The following is a 23,444-nucleotide window of genomic DNA, read 5'->3' on the forward strand; positions in this document are numbered from 1 at the left end:
CACCTCCTTCCCCTGGCAACCATAGATCTGTTTTTTCGTCCCTATAGTTATAAATTATCCAGAGTGTCATATAAATAGAATCATATAGTATGTAGCATTTTAAATTTAATTTCTTTCATTTAGTATAAGGCATTTGAGATTCATCCATGCTGTGTGTCAGTAATCTGTGCTCCATTGCCTGGATGTATCACTTTCTTTATCCATTCACCAACTGAAGGACATTTGGGTTGTTTCCAGATTTTTGGCAATTAATAAAGCCTCTATAAATATTCAAATATGCAGATATGTATTTCTGTTGAGTAAATTTCAAGAGTTGGATTTCTGGTTCCTGTGATAAATATATGCTTAACATAATAACAAACTGCTCAACTGTTTTTCAAACAATCTGTACCATCTTACATTTCCATCAGTAATTCATGAGTTCCAGTTTCTCTACATTCTTACCAGTACTTGGTTCGGTTTTTTAGTTTTATCTATTAGAATTTGTGTGTATCAGCATATCACTGTGCTTGTAATTTGCATTTCTCCAATGACTAATAATATTGAGCTTCTTTTCATGCACTTATTTGCCATTACAAATTGACATATCTCATCAAATCTTTTAACTATTTTAAATTCAGTTTTTTTCTTGAATTTTCAGAGGTTTTAAAACATATTTTTAAATCTTAAAAATATTTTTACTGTTTGTATATATACAAGTCTTTTGCCAGATATGTGTTTTACAAACATCTTCTTCCATTTCATGACTTATCTTTTCATTTTCTTTCAAAGAGCAGAAGTTTTAAATTTTAATGAAGTCTAATCAATTTTTAAAATTTTGTGGATCATACTTTTTGAATTTTTGCGTAACCTAGGATCCCTACAATTTTCTTTTTTGTTGTCCTCTAGAAGTCTCATAGTTTTAGGTTTTATACAAAGTCTATGATCCATTTCAAGTGAATTTTTATGTATCATGCAAAGTATTGTTCAGGATTCATTTCACTTTTTTTTTCAGGGTCTCACTCTGTCGCCCAGGCTGGAGGGAGGTGACACAATCACAGCTCACTGTAGCCTCGACCTCCCCTGGCTCAGGTGATCCTCCCACCCACCTGAGCCTCCTGAGTAGCTGGAAGTACAGATGCATGCCACCACACCCAGCTAATTTTTTTATTTTTTGCAGAGATGGAGTTATTTTATATTGCCTGGCTGGTCTTGAACTTCTGGGCTCAAGCAATCTGCCCAGATATCTCAACCTCCCAAAGTGCTGAAATTACAGATGTGAGCCACTATGCCCAGCCTAGTACCTTTTTTAAATTTCTCCATTGGTGGGCTTTTGGGTTGTTTCAATTTTTTGGGTATTAACAATTCTGTGAGCATTTGTGTACAATTTTTGTGTGTAAACATATGTTTTCAGTTGTCCTAGGTATAACCTAGGAGTGGAACTACTGGGTCATGTGATTATTCCATGTTTATCAATTTAAGATACTGCCAAACTCTTTCAAAGTGGCTACACCGTTTTACAATCCCACCAGCAATGTTTGAGAGGTCCAGTGTCTCCACATCTTTACTAACACTTGTTATTGTTCACATTTTTAAAATACCCATCCTAGTGGGTGTGAAATATTTCACTGTGGTTTTTAAATTGAGGTGAAATTCACATAATATAAAATTAACCATTTTAAAGTGAATAATTCAGTGGTATTCAGTACATTTGCAGTGTGGTGCCACCACTGCCTCTGTCTAGATTCAAAATATTTTCATCACCCCAAAAGGAAACCCTGTACTAGTTAAGCAGTCACTCCCCATTCCCTCCTTCTCCCAGCCCCTGACAACCACTAGTCAGCATTCTGTCTCTATGGATTTACCTATGCTGGATATTTTATGTAAATATAATCATACAATATGTGATCTTTTGTGTGTGGCTTCTTTTACTTAGCCTGATGCTTTTGGGGTTCTTCAACATTGTAGTATGAATCAGTACTTGATTTTATGGATGAGTAATGGTGATTGTATGTATGTATGTGCATGCGCGCACACACACACACACACACCAAATTTGTTTGTCTGTTCATCTGTTAAAGAACATTTGCACTGCTTTTACCTTTTGGCTATTGTGACTAGTGCTGCTATGAACCTGTATATACATATATTTCAGTACCTCTTTTCAATTCTTTGTGATATATGTATCTAACAGTGGGATTTCTGGATCACATGGTAATTTTATATTCAACTCTCTGAGGAATCACCAGTTTTCCACAGCACTAAACCATTTTACATTCTCACCAGTGATGTACAAAAGTTCCAGTTTCTCACATCCTCACAAACACCTATTTTGTGTTTCATTATAGCCACCCTAATGGGTGTGAAGTGGTACCTCACTGTGGTTTTGATTTGCATTTCCATAATAACTAATGATGTTAAGCATCTTCTTGTGTGCTTACTGGTCATTTGTATATCTTCTTTGGAGAAATGTCTATTCAGATCCTTTGCCTATTTTTAAAAGGGATTATCTTTTAATTATCAACTTTTACGAGTTCTTTACATATTCTAGATACTACACCCTTATCAGATATGTGATTTGCAGGTATTTTCTCCCATTCTGTGGGTTGTATTTTTATATTGGTAATGTCCTTTGATGCATAAAAGTTTTAAAAAATTTTGTTTGGTTTATCTGTATTTCCTTGGATTGTTTGTGTTTGGGTATTATATTTGAGAAACTCTTGCCTAACTGAAGGTCATATAGATTTATCTCTATTTTATATTATAAAATTTTTTATAGTTTTACGTATTAATTTAGGTCTTTGATCCACTTTGAGTTAATTTTATATGTACTATGAGGTAAGGGTTTGACTTCATTATTTTGGCTATAGATATACAATTGTCCCAGCACTCTTCATTGAAAAGATCATTCATTCTTTCTATTGAATAGTTTTCACTCCCCTGTCAAAAATCAGTTAATCATAGATATGTAGGTTTATTTCTAGACTCTTAATTCTCTTGCATTGATCTGCATGTCTATCGTTATGCCAGTACCACACAGTCTTGATTACTATTGTTTTGTAGGAAGTTTTGACGTCTAAATGTGAATCTTCCAACGTTGTTGCTGTTGTTGTTGTTTTAAAGATTGTTTTAGCCATCCTGGGTCATTGCATTTCTGTATGAATTTTAGAACCAGACTCTCCATTTCTGTAAAAAAGAACAGCTGGAATTTTGGTAAGGTTTATATTGAATCTGTAGATCAGTTTGAAGAGTATTACAGTCTCAATAATACAATTTGTTGTGTATTTTCTGTATAAAGTATGTCCTCACTTAATGTCATCAGTAGGTTCTTAGTTTTCAACTTCAAGTGAAACGATATACAGCAGGTCCTTGAATAACATCATTTCATTCAATGTTGTGTTATGATGTTGATAAGAAAAAACATTGATTTTGTTATACATTATCATTTCACTTAAAGTTGCAGTCTCCAAGAACCTTTCAATGACAGTAAGGACTACTATCTCTACAGACTATGTAAATTATCTCTATTTGTAATAGAGATAGTTATTTTTTGTAGAGGCGGAGTTTTGTTATGTTGCCTGGCTGGTCTCGAACTCCTGGGCTCTCTATTTGCTGTGTCTATTTGTAATAGAGATAGTCTCACTTCTTCCTTTCCAATTTGGCTGCCTTTTATTTCGTTTTCATATATAACAGATAGAATCTCCAGTGCAATATTGAATAGAATTGGTGAGAGCAGATGTCTCTGTCTTGTTTCTGATCTTAGGGGGAAAGCTTTTAGTTTGTCACCATGATGTCAACTGTGGGGGATTTTCAATGCTCTTCATCAGGATTAGAAAATTCACTTATATTCCCAGTTTGTTGGGAATTTTTATCATGAAAATATGTTGAATTTTGTCAAATGCTTTTGCTATGTCTATTGAGATGATCTTGTGGGTTTTGTTCTTTGTTCTATCACTATGGTGTATTACAGTGGTTGACTTCAAATGCAAAACTAAGCTTGCATTCCTTGGATAAATTTTACTTGGTCATGTTGTCCTTTTTATATGTTGTTGCATTAGGCTTGCTAGTATTTTGTTAAGATTTTTTGCATCTATATTCATAAGGGGTACTGTTCTGTAGTTTTATTTTCTTGTAATGTTTTTGGTTTTGGTATCAAGATACTGTTGGTCTCTTAAAATGATTTGGTAAGTATTCCCTCCATTTCTATTGTTGGGAAGAGTTTGTGAGGGATTGGGGTTAGTTCTTCCTTAAATATTTTGTAGCATTTACCAGTGATGCCATCTGGTTCTGGGCTTTCTTGTATGTAAAAGGTTTTGTTTCTTTGTTTGGTTTGTTCTTTTTATTCTATAGGTCTGTGCAGATTTTCTACCTTTATTCGAGTCAGTTTCAGTAGTTTGGTTCTTTCTAGGAATTTGTCCATTTCATCTGGGCTATCTAATTTGTTAGCATGCAATTTTCAGAGTAGCCCCTTGCCTTGTCTTTCTGTAAGGTCAGTAGCAGAGTCCTCTCTTTGATTCCTAATTTTAATAATTTGTGTCACCTGTATTTTATTCTTGTTTAGTCCAGCTAAAAAGCTTCGTCAATTTTGTTGATCTTTCTAGAGAACCAACTTGTGGAATTTTTTAGAGATTTTTCTCTGTTATTTTTCTCTATCTTATTTTTGCGTTAATCCTTACTGTTGTCTTCTTTAGATCTGCTTTGGGTTTAATTTGCTTTACTTTGTCTAGTTTCTAAAGATAAGCTTAGGTTTTTGATTTGAGAAATATTTCGTTGTTAAAATGTAAGTGCCTGTAGGAGTCACTCTGAACCTATTCCGGTTCAGGGGAGTGCCCCTAAAAAAAATAAAAAATAAGTGCCTGCAGCTACAAATTTCCCTCTCTGCACTGCTTTAGCTGCATATGAGATGTTTTGTTATTTTGTGTTTTCATTTTTGTTTATCTCAAACTGTTATTTAATTTCCCTTGAGATTTCTTTTTTGATCCATTGGTTGTTTAGAAGTGACATGTTGAGTTTATTCACATATGTGAATTCCCCAAATATTCTTTTATTGATTTCTAATTTTATTCTATTGTGGTTGGAAAACATACTTTGCATGATATCAATCCTTTCAGATTTATTGAGAGTTGCTTTATGGTGTAACAGGGATATACCCTGAAGAATGTTCCATGTGCACTTGAGAAAAATGTGTATTTTGCTGTTATTGGGAGGATTGTTCTATAGATGTCTGTTAGGTTACTTGGTTTATAGTGTTGTTCTTGTCTTCTCTTTCCTCATTAATCTTCTGTCTAGTTGTTCTGTTGATTAATGAAAATGGGATATTGAAGTCTCCAACTATTACTGTTAAATTATATATTTGTTCCTTCAATACTGTCATTTTTTGCTTCATATATTTGTGGCCTCTGTTAGGTGCATATATGTTTATAAATGATACATCTTCTTGATAGGTAAATACTTTCAAGTATTTACCTTGAAATTTACCTTTCAAGAAGGTAAATTACCTTCTTGACAGGTAAATACTTTTTCAATGTCTTTTATCTCACCAGTTTTTTCTTAATGTCTATTTTGTTTAATATTAGGACAGTCATTTAGCTCTTTTTAGATTACTGTTTTATTTATATGGTATATATTTTCCACACTTTTGTTTTCAACCCCATTTGTACCTTTGGATCTAAAGTGTATATTTTATAAAGAGCATATAGTTGGTTTTTTAAAAACTCATTTTGCCTATCCATATAAATGGAGTGGTTTGATCCATTTATATTTAATATAATTACTGTTAAGGTAGGATTTATATCTGCCATTTTGCATTTTTTGTTTTTTGCTTTTTGCTCCTCTATTTCTCAATTAGTGCCATCTTTTATGTTAAATATATATTTCTAGTTCACCATTTTAACTCCCTTATTTCTTTTATTCTATATTTTAGTTTATAGGTAACAGAAAGAATTACAAACAAAAATATATAGTACCTTTTATATATACCTATGTTGCTACCTTTACTGTTACCTTTTATTTCTTATGTGGATTCCAGATATTGTCTACTACCCTTTTATTTTAACCTAAAAAATTTCCTTTAGTATTTCTTACAGCATATGCTTTCTAGCTTCACCATCCAAACCCCACCAAAAATGGGGACCTGGAGAAATTACTCTACATTTTTAAGTCTGAAGAACTACATTCTCAAGAGTGTATTTAAACCAGAAGAAAAACTCTTCTATGAATTATTTCAATTTTTATTTATCTGGGAATGTCTTAATTTCTTTGTTGTTTTTGAAGGATAGGTTTGCTGAATTTAGAATTCATGGTTGAGTGTTTTTCTTTCAGCGTTTTGAGTATGTCATCCCATTGCCTTCTGGCCTCAACTTTCTGATGAGAAATCAGCTGTTAATCTTGTTGAGATTATCTTGTACATCAGGAGCCACTCCTCTCTTGGTACTTTCAAGATTTTGTGTTTCTTGCTTTCAGCAGTTTACTTGTGTATGTTTTGGGGCCTGTCTTTTACGCTCATTCCCACAGTTGGCAACTCTCCTCTAGCTTTCATTTCCGATCACCAAACTGCTGCTGGAATGCTCACACCTGTTACTGCAAATTCAAAACCTAGGGAAGACTTCTCCTGGGAATTTACTTTATCTCGGTCTTGGGCTGCCTGGTACATAGCTGCACCCACAACTGGGCAAGTTCCACAACACAGGAGCCTTTCCACAGACCATGAGTATTGTAGCTTTATAATAAATCGTGAAATTAGGTAGAGTCCTCCAACAGTGTTGTTTTCCAAAAGTGTTTTAGCTATTTTAGTTCGTTTGCTTTTTCACGTATGTTGTAGAATGACCTTAATGATTTCTACAAAAATGTTTTGTGGGGATTTCAACTGAAATTAGAGTTAACATCTCAGCAATATTGAATCTTCTAGTACAGTTAGGCTGTCACTTAATGATAGAGATACATTCTCAGAAACGCATCTCTGGGCAGTTTTGTTGTTGTGCAATAGAGAGTACTTACACAAACCTCGATGGTATTGCCTACTGCACACCTAGGTTTTTTTTTTAATTTTTAAGTTCAGTGTACATGTGCAGGTTTGTTATATAGGTAAATGTGTGTTATGGGGGTTTGTTGTGCAGATTATTTCATCACCCAGGTACTATTATTTTTCCTGATCCTCTCCCTCCACCCGCCCTCCACCCTGTGACACACTTTCGTGTGTGTTGTTCTCCTCTGTGTGTCCATATATTCTCATCATTTAGCTCCCACTTATAAGAGAACATGCAACATTTGGTTTTCTGTTCCAGTGTTAATTTGCTAAGGATAATGGCCTCCAGCTCTATCCATGATCACGAGGACATAATCTCATTCTTTTTTATGGCTGCATAGTATTCCATGGTGTATGTGTACCACGTTTGCTTTATCTAGTCTATCATTGATGAGCATTTAGGTTGATTCCATGTATTTGCTATTGTGAATAGTGCTGCAGTGAACATACACACGTGCATGTATCTTTATAATAGAATGCTTTATACTTCTTTGGGTATATATCCAGTAACAGGATTGCTGGGTCAAATGGTATTTCTGTCTTTAGGACTTTGAGGAATCGCCACACTGTTTTCCACAGTGGTTGAACTAATTTACGCTCACACCAACAGTGTGCAAGTGTTCCTTTTTCTCCACAACGTCACCAGCATCTGTTATTTTTTGATTTTTTGACTTCTTAATCATTCAGACTGGTGTGAGATGGTATCTCATTGTGGTTTTGATTTACATTTCTCTAATGTTCAGTGATGTTGAGCTTTCTTCATATGATTGTTGGCCACATTTATGTCTTCTTTTAAGAAGTGTCTGTTTATGCCTTTTGCCCACTGTTTAATGAGATTTGTGTTTTTCTTGTAAATTTAAGTTCCTCATAGATGCTGGATATTAGACTTTTGTCAGATGAATAGTCTTCCATTCTATAGACTGTCTGTTTACTCTGTTGATAGTTTCTTTTGCTGTGCAGAAGCTCCTTGGTTTAATTAGATCCCATTTGTCAATTTTTGCTTTTGTTGCGATTGCTTTTGACATCTTTGTCATGAAATCTTTGCTCGTGCCTTTGTTCTGAATAGTATTACCTAGGTTGTCTTCCAGGGTTTTTAGAGTTTTGGGTTTTATATTTAAGTTGTCAATCTATTTTGAGTTAATTTTTGTGTATGGTATAGGGAAGGGGTCCAGTTTCCATCTTCTGCATATAGCTAGCCAGTTATCCCAGTCCCATTTATTGAACAGGGAATCCTTTCTCTATTGCTTGTTTTTGTCAGGTTTGTCAAAGGTCACATAGCTGAAGGTGTGTGGTCTTATTTCTGGGTTCTCTATTCTGTTTCATTGGTCTGTGACTGTTCTTGTACCAATATCATGCTGTTTTGGTTACTGTAGCCCTGTAGTATAATTTGAAGTTGAGTAGCATGGTACCTCCAGCTTTGTTCTTTTTGCTTAGGATTTTCTTAGCTATTCAGGCTCTTTTTTGGTTCCATATAAATTTTAAAGTAGTTTTTTCTGGTTCTGTGAAGAATGTCAATGGTAGTTTAATGGGAATAGCATTGAATCTGTAAATTGCTTTGGGCAGTATGGCCATTTTAATGACATGATTCTTCCTATCCATGAGCATGGAATGTTTTTCCATTTGTTAGTGTCATCTCTCCTTTCTTTGAGCAGTGTTTTGTAGTTCTTCTTGTAGAGACCTTTCACCTACCTAGTTAGCTGTATTCCTAGGTATTTTATTCTTTTCGTGGCAACTGTGAATGGGAGTTCATTCATGATTTGGCTCTCAGCTTTACTGTTGTTGGTGTATAGGAATGCTAATGATTTTTGCACATTGATTTTGTATCCTGAGAGTGCTGAAGTTGCTTATCAGCTTAAGAAGCTTTGAGACTGAGGCGGTAGGGTTTTTGAGATATGGGATCATGTCATCTGCAAACAGGGATAGTTTGACTTCCTCTTTTTCTTTTTGAATGCCCTTTATTTCTTTCTGTTTCCTGATTGCCTTGGCTAGAACTTCCAAGTTCTGTGTTGAATAGGAGTGGTGAGAGAGGGCATGCTTGTCTTGTGCCGGTTTTCAAGGGGAATGGTTCCACCTTTTGCCAATTCAGTATGATGTTGGCTGTGGGTTTGTCATAGATGGCTCTTATTGTTTTGTGGTATGTTCCTTCAGTACCTAGTTTATTGAGAGTTTTTAACATGAAGGGATGTTGAATTTTATCGAAGGCCTTTTCTGCATCTATTGAGATTATCATGTGGTTTTTCTCTTTAGTTCTGTTTATGTGATGAATCACATTTATTGAATTGCATATGTTGAACTAACCTTGCATCCCAGGGATGTAGCCTACTTGATCATGGCAGATAAGCTTTTTTGATATGCGGCTGGATTCAGTTTGCCAGTATTTCATTGAGGATTTTTGCATCAATGTTCATTGAGGATATTGGCCTGAAGTTTTCTTTCTTTGTTGTATCTCCACCAGGTTTTGGTATCAGGATGCTGCTGGCCTCATAGAATAAGTTAGAGAGTAGTCCCTCCTTTTCAGTTTTTTCAGAATCATTTCAGTAGAAATGATACCAACTCTTCTTTGTACCTATGATAGAATTCAGCTGTGAATCTGTCTGATCCTGGGCTTTTTTTTTGGTTGGTAGGCTATTTATTACTGCCTCAATTTCTGAACTCATTATTAGTCTGTTGAGGGATTCAATCTATTCTTCCTGGTTAAGTCTTGGGAGGGTGTATATATCTAGAAATTTATCTTTTTCCTCTATATTTTCTAGTTTATGTGCATAGAGGTATTTTTAATATTCTCTGATGGTTGTCTGTATTTCTGTGGGGTCAGTGGTAATATCTCCCTTATCATTTCTGATTGTGTTTATTTGAAACTTCTCTCTTTTCCTATTAGTCTAGCTAGAAGTCTATATATTTTATTTTCTTGAAAAAACAGCTCCTGGGCTGGGCACGGTGGTTCACGCCTGTAATCCCAGCACTTTGGGCGGCCAAGACGGGCGAATCATGAGGTCAGGAGTTCGAGACCAGCCTGGCCAATATGGTGACACCTCGTGTCTACTAAAAATACAAAAATTAGCCAGGCATGCTGGCACAGGCCTGTCGTCCCAGCTACTCGGGAGGCTGAGGCAGAAGAATCGCTTAGATCTGGGAGGCAGAGGTTGCAGTGAGCTGAGATCGCGCCACTGTACTCCAGCCTGGGCGACAGAGCAAGACTCCATCTCAAAAACAAAACAAAACAAAACAAAAATAGCTCCTGGATTTGTTGATCTCTTGAATGGTTTTTGTGTCTCTATGTTCTTCAGTTCACCTCTGATTTTGATTATTTCTTGTCTTCTGCCAGCTTTGAGATTTGTTTGCTCTTTGTTCTCTAGTTCCTTTAGTTGTGAGGTTAGGTTGTTAACTTGAGATCTAATTTTTTGATGTGGGCATTTAGTGCTATACGTTTTCCTCTTCACAGTGCCTTAGCTGTGTCCCAGAGATTCAGATATGTTATCTCTTTTTTCTCATTAGTTTCAAATAACTTATTGAATTTTGCCTTAATTTCATTATTTACCTGGGAGTCATTTAGGAGCAGGTTGTTCAATTACCATGTAGTTGTGTGGTTTTGAATGAATTTCTTAGTCTTGAATTCTAATTTGATTGTGTTGTGGTCTGAGAGACTGTTATAATTTCAGTTCTTTTACATTTGCTGAGGAGTGTTTTGCTTCCAATTACGTGATCAATTTTAGAGTAAGTGCCATGTGGCAATGAGAAGAATGTATGTTTGTTGTTTTGGGGTGGGGAGATCTGTAAATATCTGTCAGTTCCATTTGATCTAGTGCTCAGTTCAGATTCTGAATATCTTTGTTAATTTTGTATCCCTATGACCTAATATTGTCAGTGGAATGCTAAAATCTCCCACTATTGTTGTATGGGAGTCTAAGTCTCTTTGAAGGTCTTTAAGAACTTGCTTTGTGAATCTGGGTGCTCCTGTGTTGGGTGCATATATATTTAAGATAGTTCTTCTTGTTGAACTCTCTACCATTATGTAATGCCCTTTTTTTGTCTTTATTGGTTTAAAGTCTGTTTTTTCAGAAACTAGGATTGCAACCCCTGCTTTTTTCTGTTTTCCATTTGCTTGGTAGATTCTCCTCCATCCCTTTATTTTGAGCCTGTGATATGCCTAGGTTATATGGTGTAGCTTGTTGCTCCAACCATTGTTGTATATGTGGTCCATCATTGATTGAAACATTGTTATGGAACACATGTCGGTACATGAACATTATATATCTCTCTGTTTTATTTTGGTTTTTTCTCTCAGTATTTTGTAATTTTCAGCACATCATATCTTAGACATATTTTGTTAGATTTGCACTTAAAGAATTTCACAGCATTAGTACTGTTTTAAATGGCATTTTAATGAAATGTGAATTTCCAATTGTGCATTGTTAATATGTAGAAATACGATAGATTTGCCCTTATATCCTTCAGCCTTGACACACTCACTTATTGTAACATCTTGCCTTACTGCACCAGCTATGGCCTCCTGAATGATGTGGAATAGGAGTGGTGAAAGTGGATACCTTTGCCTTTTCCCAGTTTTAGGGGGAAAGTTTTTCACTATTAATATTGATATTAGCTGTAGGATTTTTATAGATACTTTTTTTAATCAACTAGAAGTTCCCTTTCATTTCTAGTTTGCTGAGTTTTTATAATGAATTGATGTTGAATTTTATGAAATTCTTTTACTGCATTAAGATGGTTATACGGGTTTTCTTCTATAGTCTATTGAAACGGCATATTATACGGATTGATTTTGAATGTTCAACAAGCTTTGCATTACCGAGATAAGCTTCACTTAGTCCTAATTTGTTATCTTTTTATATGTTGCTGGGTTCATTTTGCTAATATTTTGTGGAAGTTTTTTTTTTTTTTTTTTGAGACGAAGTTTCACTCTTGTTACCCAGGCTGGAGTGCAGTGGCGTGATCTCAGCTCACTGCAACCTCTGCCTCCCGAGTTCAAGTGATTCTCCTGCCTCAGCCTCACAAGTAGCTGGGATTACAGGCATATGCCACCACTCCCGGCTAATTTTGTACTTTTAGTAGCGATGAGGTTTCTCCATGTTGGTCAGGCTGGTCTTAAACTCTCAAGCTCAGGTGATCCGCCCACTTCGGCCTCCCAAAGTGCTGGGATTACAGGCGTGAGCCACTGCTCCTGGCTGGAAGATTTTTGCATCTATATTCATAAACTTGAATTGACTTTAAGTAAATACCAGAAGGACTTTAACTTAGAGTAAAGGGGAACTATGTAATTTACAATAACCCTTTTGCTGAGGGCAACTAGAAAAACTCAAAAAATGGATGAGAGAAAAAGGGTTCTTTTAAAAAAAATTATTAGACCCACAAACCACGCAGAGAAAAGGGTTCTTAAAAACATCATAGAGTGGCTGGACGCTGTGGCTCACGTCTGTAATTCCAGCACTTTGGGGGGCTGAGGTAGGCGCATCACAAGGTCAGGAGTTCGAGACAAGCCTGACCAACATGACGAAATCCCGTTTTGACTAAAAATACAAAAATTATCCAGGCATGGTGGTGCGTGCCTGTAATCCTAGCTACTCAGGATGTGTCTGGAATTGGTGGGTTCTTAGTCTCGCTAACTTCAAGAATGAAGCGATGGACCCTCGCAGTGAGTGTTACAGTTCTTAAAGATGGTGTGTCCAGAGTTTGTTCCTTCAGATGTTCAGATGTGTCCTGAGTTTCTTCCTTCTGGTGGGTTCGTGGTCTTGCTGGCTTCAGGAGTGAAGCTGCAGACCTTCACAGTAAGTGTTACAGCTCTTAATGGCGGCATGTCTGGAGTTATTCGTTCCTCCTGTCAGGAGTTGTTCATCCCTCCTGGTGAGTTCATGGTCTCACTGGCTTCAGGAGTGAAACTGCAGACCTTCGCGGTGAGCGTTACAGCTCATAAAGGCAGTGCAGACCCAAAGAGTGAGCAGCAGCAGCAAAATTTATTGCAAAGAGTGAAAGAACAAAGCTTCCACACCATCGTAGGGGACTCCAGTGGGTTGCCACTGCTGGTTGGGGCAGCCTGCTTTTATTCCCTCCACATCCTGCTGATTGGCCCATTTTACAGGGAGCTGATTGGTCCGTTTTGACAGGGTGCTGATTGGTGCGTTTACAAACCTTGAGCTAGACACAGAGTGCTGATTGGTGCATTTACAATCCTTTAGCTAGCCACAAAAGTTCTCCAGGTCCCCACTAGATTAGCTAAACACAGAGTGCTGATTAATGCATTTACAAACCTTTAGCTAGACACAGATTGCTGATTGGTGCATTTACAATCCTTTAGCTAGACACAGAAGTTCTCCAAGTCCCCACTAGATTAGCTAGACACAGAGCTCTGATTGGTGTGTTTACAAACCTTGAGCTAGACACAGAGTACTGATTACTGCATTTACAATCCTTGAGCTGGACACAAAGTGCTGATTGGTGCATTTACAATCCTCCAGCTAGACATAAAAGTTCTCCAAGTCCCCACCCGACTCAGGAGCCCAGCTGGCTTTGCCTAGTGGTTCCTGTGCCAGGGCCGTGGGCGGAGCTGCCCACCAGTCCCATGCCATGAGCCTGCACCCCTCAGCCCTTGGGTGGTCAATGGGACTGGGTGCTGCAGAGCAGGGGGTGTTGGGGAGGCTGGGGCTGAGCAGGGGGGTAGGGCTTGGGCATGGGCATGGCGGGCTGTAGGTCCCGAGTCCTGCCCCGTGGGGAGGCAGCAGCTGAGACCCAGCGAGAATTCCAGTGTGACACGGGGGCCAGCAGTGCTGGGGAACCTGGCGCACCCCTTCACAGCTGCTGACCGGGGTGCTAAGCCCCTCACTGCCCAGGGCGGGCAGCGCCAGCTGACTGCTCCAAGTGTGGGTCCTGCTGAGCTCCCGCCCACCCAGAACTCGTGCTGGCCCACAAGGTCTGTGGGCAGCCCCGGTTCCTGCCCACGCCACTCCTTCCACACCTCCCCACAAGCAGACTCTGCCTCGCCAGCCCAGAGAGGGGCTCCCACAGTGTAGCCGCGGGCTGAAGGGCTCCTCAAGTGGGGCCAGAGAGGACGCTGAGGCTGAGGAGGCGAGGAGGCGCCCAAGAGCAAGTGAGGGCTGCTAGCACATTATCACTTCTCAAGGAGGGTGAAGCAGGAGAATCACGTGAACCCGGGAGGCAGAGGTTGCAGTGAGCTGAGATCACAACACTGCACTTCAGCCTGGGTGACAGAGCAAGACTCCATCTAAAAAAAATTAAAAACCATAGAGCTATCAGACTGGTCATATCTCCACATTTAGAGGCAAGGAAACATGTGGAAGATATTGTCCATTTTACAGTTATAATTGTCATTTTAAAAATAAGATAATACTTTTTGGATCTGGCATAAATAGTTTCTTTTTTCCTTTTTTTCTTTAAAGGTAGACATAAATACATTAACTCATAACCTGCAGACTCTTGAAGAAGAGAATAAACACCTGGCAGATCAAATGGCGTCCCTAGAACTTCAGCAAGTCACTTCTGATTACCATGGGGTGGGTATAAAAAGGTCAGTCTAAATAGCAATTAATGACTAATGAGTTCAGAAATAACAACCAGAGGTCAGGAGATGGGTTTTCTTTGTGTTTTCATAATTATTATAAATCTTGAATAATTCAGAATAAATAAAGCAGAGATTCTTACAGTATTCAAACAATAGTGAATTTGAGAAACCAAGAGTTTAAGGGATTTATTAAAACATTTGCCTTCACAAACAATCTGTGTTACTGAAAAGTACAAATATATCTGATGTTTTAAAATAGTTCCTCTTCCACAAATTATGAGAAAGAAACTTGTATTTTTTTCTCATCAGACAGTTTCCTCCATTAGGCAATCAGTAATAGGTCTGATTTCTGAAGGCTATTTGACAAGGTCAGTGCATTACAAATAAATAGTACAGTTCTTAAAACATCTTATCCAGGCTGGGCATGGTGGCTCACATCTGTAATCCCAGCACTTTGGGAGGCCGAGGCAGGCGGATCACGAGGAAAGGAGATCGAGACCATCCTGGCTAAGCTAACACGGTGAAACCCTGTCTCTACTAAAAATACAAAAAATTAACCGGGCATGGTGGCGGGTGCCTGTAGTCCCAGCTACTTGGGAGGCGGAGCTTGCAGTGAGCCGAGATCACACCACTGCACTCCAGCCTGGGCGACAGAGCGAGACTCCGTCTCAAAAAACAAAACAAAAAATCTCCAAGTAAAGGGGATTTAAAGATATGGTCATTCTGTTAAATAGCTAATAATTTTCCTGTGTGCTTTTGAATACATGAAAAAGTATTACTTACTGCTTTTAAGCATGTAAATAATCTTTGAAAATTCCTAGAAGACCTCAGTGTGAGTCTGTTTTAATCTGAGCTAAAGTCTTTCAAACTGTTATAAGCTGCTCATTACTTCAACTATGAAAAATTATACAGACTAAGTCTAAATCTTCTTATATGGTCATGGTTTTCAAGCCAGATTTCCTGCTTTTCAGTTTTGGCTGTGACCTCGGGTATGATCCTTAACCTCTCTGAGCATCAGTTTCTTAATCTGTCAAAATGAGGATAATAATGCTATAACTGTGTGGATGTTTGAGTTTAAGTAAATTAATACACACAGAACATGTGGCAGATAGCTAAGATTTATTGAATTCTTAGTATCTGAACTGTCTCAGAGAAAAAAAAAAATTACATATAAGTGCCTATTGGAATGACAAGATCCGTTAGCTGTGTAATCCCTGATACTATTTCAGACCAACCCCCTCTCCCCACAGAATTAAAGATTCAGCCATGTCCGTTGCTGGTTGGCAAGACTCAGCTGGGTTCCTTTGGAAGACCACATTCTCAATCTGACTGATTCTTTCCTGAATCCATTGCCAGTGAGCAGGCCTAGCCTTACTCTATTAATGACTTTGACAGATCTTGCCAGTGATTTGGTCAGTGTTGAGTTTTGCCTGTCTACCACGTCTTGATTACAGGTTCCCAGTGATGACTCATAGATAACGCAATTCTAGCTTGCAGTTCTGTCTCCACCCAGAAGTGTCTCTGGCCATGCCTGCCTGGAAATGCTTCAGTTGGCTATATGAGTTTGAGGAATAAGCTAGGGATTTCAGGATTTGTTTTTGAATTTAGCAGTATCATTAAATCTATTGTCATTCAATGCTGGCAGTGTATTTTTTGTTCTTTGAGAGTTAAAACTTGAAATTCTTTATAAAGGGTACCTTCTGGTCTTACCCCTCGTTGATTTTTGGAGATACGTATAAGACTGTGTGTTGTGTGTGTAACACCACAAACTTGAATTCAGATAGATCTGGTTTCAACCTCCATTTACTGTGTGACCTGGACAGGTTCTTAACCTCTCATGGCCTGCAATGCCAAGAGGATCTTTCTTAGTGTAGGTATCCCACAGTACACTCTGCACACACATATCAGAATAATTACTACATTGATTAGAAATTGACCTATTTATGCATCTGCCTTCATTCTCTTCTAATGCAAGAACAGTATTCACTTTATATTCCCTTGCCTAGCATAATGCCTAATACATAATAGGTGCTTTAAAAACATCGATTGACTGGAATACAGAGAAGGTCATGTCTGTTTTGCCAGGCAGTAAGAATTAATGTCATAGTGCAATAATAAGTATTATTCTCTCTGCTTTTTCTTTCATATTTTGTAATTTCAGGGTTTTTTTTTTTTTTTTTTTTTTTTTGCCATTTTAGCCTGTAGTGATAGTGCAATTTAATTCCATTACCACTGGCAGTCAGTCACACAGGGACCCACAGTAAGAAAAGATCCAAATGTAGGAAGGTTACTATGCCTGAGTTCAGTTTGAATGATTTTCCTCCCCACTTCTCTTTTGGGGTTTAAACATGTATTTTAAAATTGTAGCACCAGACAGAAACATAATTCCCTATACAACTGGGACTTTAAAGACTTGAAATTAGAAAATGAACTAAAATGTATTATTTCTTAAAACCAGGATGACATTGTCAGTGTACACTCATGCAGATGTCAAAGTTGGTTTTTCTGGGGCTCATGTCATACTGTTGTTAAATATTTTGAATAAAAAATTCAAAATAATCAAAAACTTTAAAAAAATGCTTACAATCTGCTTATAAAATAGCTTTACCAAGATGCCAGTATCCTACTGGTTTTGTGTATTCTTCTAACAGCTTCTGCTAACTTGTACAGCTCACGTGGATTTAAAAAATGATTTTAGAAATAATTTTGTGGCTTACTGTTGATCTTTGGCAACCTGTCTTTCATATCTTAAGATAATTCTTCCTATTTTTACTTCCTCTTCTCCAAAGAGTGGTATCTTTGTGTTTCTGAGTTAGAATTCATATTCTAATGCTTGGTATTTTTCTCTGTATGATGTTTCTCAAATGATTCCCCAGTTTCTGTTTTGCTCTATATACTGATCAAGTTTATAGTATATTACCAAGAGTATTTAAGCAAAAGTTAATTTCAGTTCAGTCTTCTATAACTCAGAACCTGAGATATTAACTTATTTAAGTGGTTTCTAATTTCTGGTCTCCTGTACAGGTACAGGGCCTACTTAATCTGTAAACAGTAATTTAAGTAACTGCCTTAACATCCACTTTCCCTTAGCAACTTGGAACAATTTTTTTTTGTGTCATAATATTTAAATAAGTGACCCTTTGTCAAATATTATCACATTTTGATTTTGCTCAATTTTCATTTAGTACATTAGCACTCTCTTTGGTGGCATAATGGGAAAATTATTATTTTAAAAGTATATTTAAAAGATTAATGGAAGTTCTTCATGCCTTTGCCTGAAAGAGGGAATTGTATTGATGGGGGAAAAGCGCCATTATTTTTTAAATTTCTGGTCACCTTTTATAGAAGACCCAGATAATTTAAGTTATTCTTTAAAAAAACCTTTCTCCATTTCAAGAAGATAGTTATTTTTGAGTGTTTAGTATTTGTTAGAGCTAGCATATTTTAGGTTAACTCTAGTTCTTGTTTTTTTAATATGTTCTTACCCATGCTTTACAGCACACTGAGCCATCTTAATTTGTAGAAGTTTGAATTGAATTTTAAATAATTAAGCTTTTATTATTATTGTAGCTTTGCTTTTGTGGTATTATTGAGCATCCTTACAATTTATTTGCTGCTGAAAACTTGGTCAACATAATCCTAAATTGTAATGTTACATTCATGGAATGATTTTGCATCATAGTTCCCAAAATACAGAATATTTTGGCAAAGAGGACTGTGTTTTCCACAGATAGAAAATTAATTGATGATGAGCTGATTTTGTGATAATATATATATCGTCACCAATTTCCTATTTATTGATAGCAGTCTACATTTTCCTCAGGTTATTTTGAAACCAATACTCTACTGGTCTAAATGCTTTTTAAAACATATTTTCCTTTGCCTTACTGGGAGTAACACAGTAATTTTTAAAACTTTTAAAAACTGAATTATGAATATGTGTAATAATGTATGAAATAAATATTCTGACAGGACAAATACTTGGTCTAATAGTTAATAATCCACCAAAGCCTAATATTGGGTATAAGTTTTTATATTAAAGGTGTATGATTTTAGGGTAGATGGTATACAAGGGCTAATTCTTTATGGCTTTTCCATTGATTTTTATCAAGTGTTGAATGTCAAAAATGAAATTCTTCTAGCCAAGGCAACTACTAAGGAGAAAACAATGCTCCAGACTACTATAACTTTTTTTTTTTTTTAAAGGAGATGGGGGTCTTGCTGTGTCTTCCAGGCTGGAGTGCAATGCACCATCATGGCTCACTGTAGCCTCCACCAGCTGGGTTCAAGCAATTCTCCCTCCTCAAACTCTCAAGTAACTAGGACTAAAGGCATGCACCACTATGCCCAGCTAATTTTTTAATGTTTTGTAGAGACAGGGTCTTGCTATGTTGACCAGACTGGTCTTGAATTCCTGGTCTCAAGTGATGCTCCCATCTCAGCCACCTAAAGTGCTGGGATTACAGGTGTGAGCCACTGTGCCCAACTTAGTGTGCCTTCTCATAGAAAATATTTTGAACAGAGGAAAATAGGAGTTACAGATTATAGCAATCTAGTTTGGAATGTGTTTTTGCTTTTATTTAGAAGCATGTGTGGTAGATTCACACACTTAAAGGATATTACAAAGTGGTGACTAAAGAATAGCTGTAATCATGTTGGAGGTAGTGAGGAATATATCTCTTATGTAAATTAATACATGGGTTTTATCTTTATCAGCTTACCTAAAATTGAACATAAAACAAAAGTCTAAAATTATTTGGCTTAAAATGCCTAAAAGGTACTCTGTTATTCACAGAATAAGCAAATATAAACCAGAAATAGTGAACGATGGCAATATAAGATACTTACCAACATTAATAAGACTTTGAACTTAAGATTTACTGCAAATGATCCATAGTGCAGCTAGTTAGCTTATAAGTGATTAAGAGTTTGTGTCTTCAGTCACATTTGCTTTGTGTGCATTATCTCCACATTTGGTTTATGAAGACGATTTTGACATATGGCAATATTTCATGTTATTAAGATATAGCACTGGCATTGATTGTGAAGACTGAAAATTTCTATGTTCAATCACTTAATGGTGCCCCTCATATAAAGAAAGTACCAATATGGCCCAAAATTTAAATTTTGTACTTATTTTTTCTAATATAGTCTGAGAACAACAGGATATGAAAAAATAACTGTCATTATTAAAGGCTGTTTGAATAATGAAAATATGTAATTTCATGAAATATGGAACGTTTGGTAATGTTTGTTCCAGATAATATTGTGTTGAGTATTTGATCAAACAATGAGTTTGAGTCTCCAATACACATTTATTTTGTTTTTGAGATTTTTCTAAACTGCTTTTTACCATAGTAAGTGAGGTGCCTTCTGCTATCAGTGGTCCTGGTCACTTGCAGCTGCTGTTTCCGTAAAGAACTGTGTAATGCTCTACAGACTACCTGCAGTCACTGATACAACCACACCACATCCGTGTTGGATCACAACTACAAAGGAGTAACTGACATAACAAAAAAGGAATTAATATACAAAACCAACCAACTCTGGTACTCTTAAGGCTTCATGCTTTTATTAGCAGTCTTCTGTACATGTTGCATATTAGCCCTGTGATCAACCATGTAGGGAAAGACTAAAAGCAGCAGTAGCAAATAAATAGGAATCTTGATCTTATGATGATAGAAATGGTAAGGATGTAAATACTTGTTTAAAAATGAAAATGGTTATTCTTTTCTATGCCTAGAGGTTCTGATGCCTGTGTTTACCTTATCAGCTTGCCCAACAGAAGGTGGAAAAAGTCTTGGGAAAAATTACTGAAAGTAAAAATAAACTGGCCTATGAAAAGGGAAAACTCCAGGTATGAGATTTATTTTCTGATTTTTCTTGTCTGAATTTTAAAAATACCAATTATCAAATTAAATATTGCTAGATTTTGAGAATACCTAGCTCTGTCATTTACTAAGTCTGTAGTCTCTGGACATCCCCAAGTTTGTGGCCTCATCGATAGCCAGGTGACTTCTATTTACAATCCTTAGTTGCTGAAACCTAAAATTGTGAAGCTAAAACCCATTCTGTGACTTTTTGAAGCTTTATTATAATCATTTTATGTGTGGTCATTCCCTGAGAATGTAGAAAGCCTATACCTCTTTTTGCTGAATTTTTAAAACACATTTCTAAAAAGAAAAAAACCTGGAAACAGACTCAGAGGCAATTGAGTGAATGTGATGATACTGTTCTTTTGCTGCCTGTGGGTTTTGTCCCTATGGTACCCCAGAGCAGGAAGCCTGAAACTGATATAGGTAAGAAGCTTTACTTAAACTAACTCCAGTGGAAACACTGAAATCCAAATCAGTGGTGCTAAGTCTTAGCTATACATTAGAATCACTGTGCAGTTTTTAAAATTCCTCATGCTGGGAAGTGTATAATATCTGCCACTTTGAAATGCGGCATAGAAAAAATAGGTTGATGGATGGAGAGAGGAAATGATAAATGGATAGATATGTGATAAGCAAATAAGAGAATATTAATGGTAGAATTTGGATGGGATGGTTGGTGTATGCATGTTCACAGTAAAGTTCTTTCCATTTTTCTATACATTTAAAACATTTTATAAAATGTTGGGGGAGGCTGTGCATGGTGGTTCATGCCTGTTTCCAACACTTTGGGAGGCTGAGGCAGGAGAATGGCTCGAGGCCAGGAGTTTGAGACCAACCTGGGCAATATAGCAAGACCCTATCTCTACAAAAAAATTAAATAAATAAAAATTAGGCAAGCATGATGGCAAGTGCCTGTAATCCCAGCTACTTGGGAGGCTCAGGTGGGAGCCCCAAGTGGGAGGATCACTTGAGCCCAGGAGTTGGAGGCTATGGTGAGTTATGATCATGCCATTGCACTCCTGCCTAGGTAATAAAGTGAGACCCTGTCTCTAGAAAAAAATGTAGGGGGGAAATTCCCATGACTAGAATTGCACCCCAGAGCAATTAAATCAAAATCTCAGGGGATAGTTCCTTGACTAAAGTGCTGTGTGTGTGTGTGTGTGTGTGTGTGTGTGTGTGTGTGTGTGATGAGGTCTCGCTTTGTCATCCAGCCTGGAGTGCAATGGTGCAATATCTGGGCTTGCTACAGCCTCCGCCTTCTGGGCTCAAATGTTCCTCCTACCTCAGTCACCCAAAGAGCTGGGATTCAGGTGTGCAGCACCATACCCAGCTAAGGTTTTTCGTATTTTTGGTTTGTCCATGGAGATAGGGTTTCTCCATGTAGCTCAGGCTGGTCTCGAACTCCTGAGCTCAAGCAATCTGCCTGCTTTGACCACCCAAAGTGCTGGGATTACAAGTGACTTCAGTACTTTTTAAAGCTCCTCAGATGATTCCAATGTTGCAACCATAGTTGAGGCCCGCTGGACTAAATAGTATGAAGTGAAGCCCAGTTAGGCTTGGCAACTGTCTTAGTCTGTTTTCTGTTGCTATAACAGAATATCTGAGATTGGGTAATTTGTAAATTAAAGAAGTTTATTTGGCTCATGATTCTGGAGGCTGGGAAGTCCAGGATCATACAACCTATCTGTGAATACCTCATGCTGCCTCATGTCATGGCAGAAAGCAGACAGGACAGTGGGTGTTTGCAAAGAGACCAAACACAAGAGGCAGCCTCACTTTATAACAACCCAAGAGCGAGAACTTACTCACCCCTGTGAGACTGCATTAACCCTTCATGAGAGCAGATCCCTCATTACCCAGATACCTCTTAGAGATCCCACTACCTCTCAACTTTTAATTATATCAGCAGTTAAATTGCAGCATGAGTTTTGGCAGGGTCAAAGCACATCCAGACCATAGCAGCAACTATGGAGCTGATTTGGTAAGTAATCTCACTAGAGGCTTGCCAAACACATCAGCATTAACCTCATCCTCATCTACTCAAAGGGTTTACCATAGGGTTAGCAGACAGGATGGGACCCAGAAATAGCAGACCAAAAGGTAGTTGATAAGCCATGCTTGTGGAACAATATATTACTAGAACAATAAAAAGAACTACAATAAAAAGAATTACTAGAACATCTATTAATATTAATATTTTCCAGAGGTCGCGATGCATTTAAATGTTATCTACATTTGTGTGACTGTGGAAAGGTCTTACTTTTCTTGAGTTTCATCTTAATCATCTATAAAATGAGGAGGATAAGCACACCTCTCTTATCTACTTCTCACTGGGAAAAATAGGCTCCATTACAGGCAGGGTGTATACATCTTTACAGGCGTAAAATAACTTTCCCCTTTGTGGAATGAATGATCTCATAAGAGGCTATGACCCATGACTTTAACCTTTTTTTAGCTTTTCCAAGAAAAATGAAATACATTATTAAATATATAAGACAAATCCCAGGCCCTCATGACAGACTTGAAGCCAAATTTTGACTGGGAATGAAATATATTTTATAACTTATGAATGGGTCTAATATTATCTGTCTGACCTTTTAAACCTCAACCATGCAATCTTAGAAATTATCCAGATTCTGTGTAATCATAAGGGAAATAACATGCCTTTTTGCTGTTCATATTCCTATAATAAGAGTTTAAGATTTTTGATAAATCTTAATCGTCCTTTGAAGGAACACTTTTTGAACTATTGTGAACTATTGATTCATTGGTATTTTTATGTCAGGTCTTGGGCTGCTGCATTCCAAAAGCACTGACTTCATCAGCTCTAGGGAAAGTGCTCTTAGAGCACATAACTCTTACAAGACAATTTAAAGGAAGAGCTGTATACTAAACGTAGTCAAAACAGTAGTCTTCTGTGTGTTCTCGCTCAGCTGGATTAGAATGGATTGAAAATATACATAGGAATCGTATTTGGTAAAAGATTACATTTTTAGAATCAGCTTGTTAATGAATGATATAAATACTGGATTTT

The 23,444-nt window shown here is 37.2% G+C and overlaps 1 protein-coding gene and 1 non-coding gene across 2 annotated transcripts in view; one reads left to right on the forward strand and one right to left on the reverse strand.

Moving 5' to 3' along the window:
- CCDC150 (coiled-coil domain containing 150) overlaps nt 1-23,444 on the forward strand; it is a 95,024-nt gene that overhangs the window by 41,566 nt on the left and 30,014 nt on the right. The window contains exons 14-15 of the mRNA XM_023217967.1: nt 14,413-14,526; nt 20,308-20,391. Coding sequence (XP_023073735.1) covers nt 14,413-14,526; nt 20,308-20,391 — 198 coding nt within the window. The remainder of the gene's footprint in view (nt 1-14,412; nt 14,527-20,307; nt 20,392-23,444) is intronic.
- On the reverse strand, nt 6,503-6,686 carry LOC111549406. Its single transcript, XR_002733723.1, has one exon.

The sequence above is a fragment of the Piliocolobus tephrosceles genome, chromosome 11, assembly GCF_002776525.5.
Source record: "Piliocolobus tephrosceles isolate RC106 chromosome 11, ASM277652v3, whole genome shotgun sequence".
In the NCBI taxonomy this organism is placed as follows: Eukaryota; Metazoa; Chordata; class Mammalia; order Primates; family Cercopithecidae; genus Piliocolobus; species Piliocolobus tephrosceles.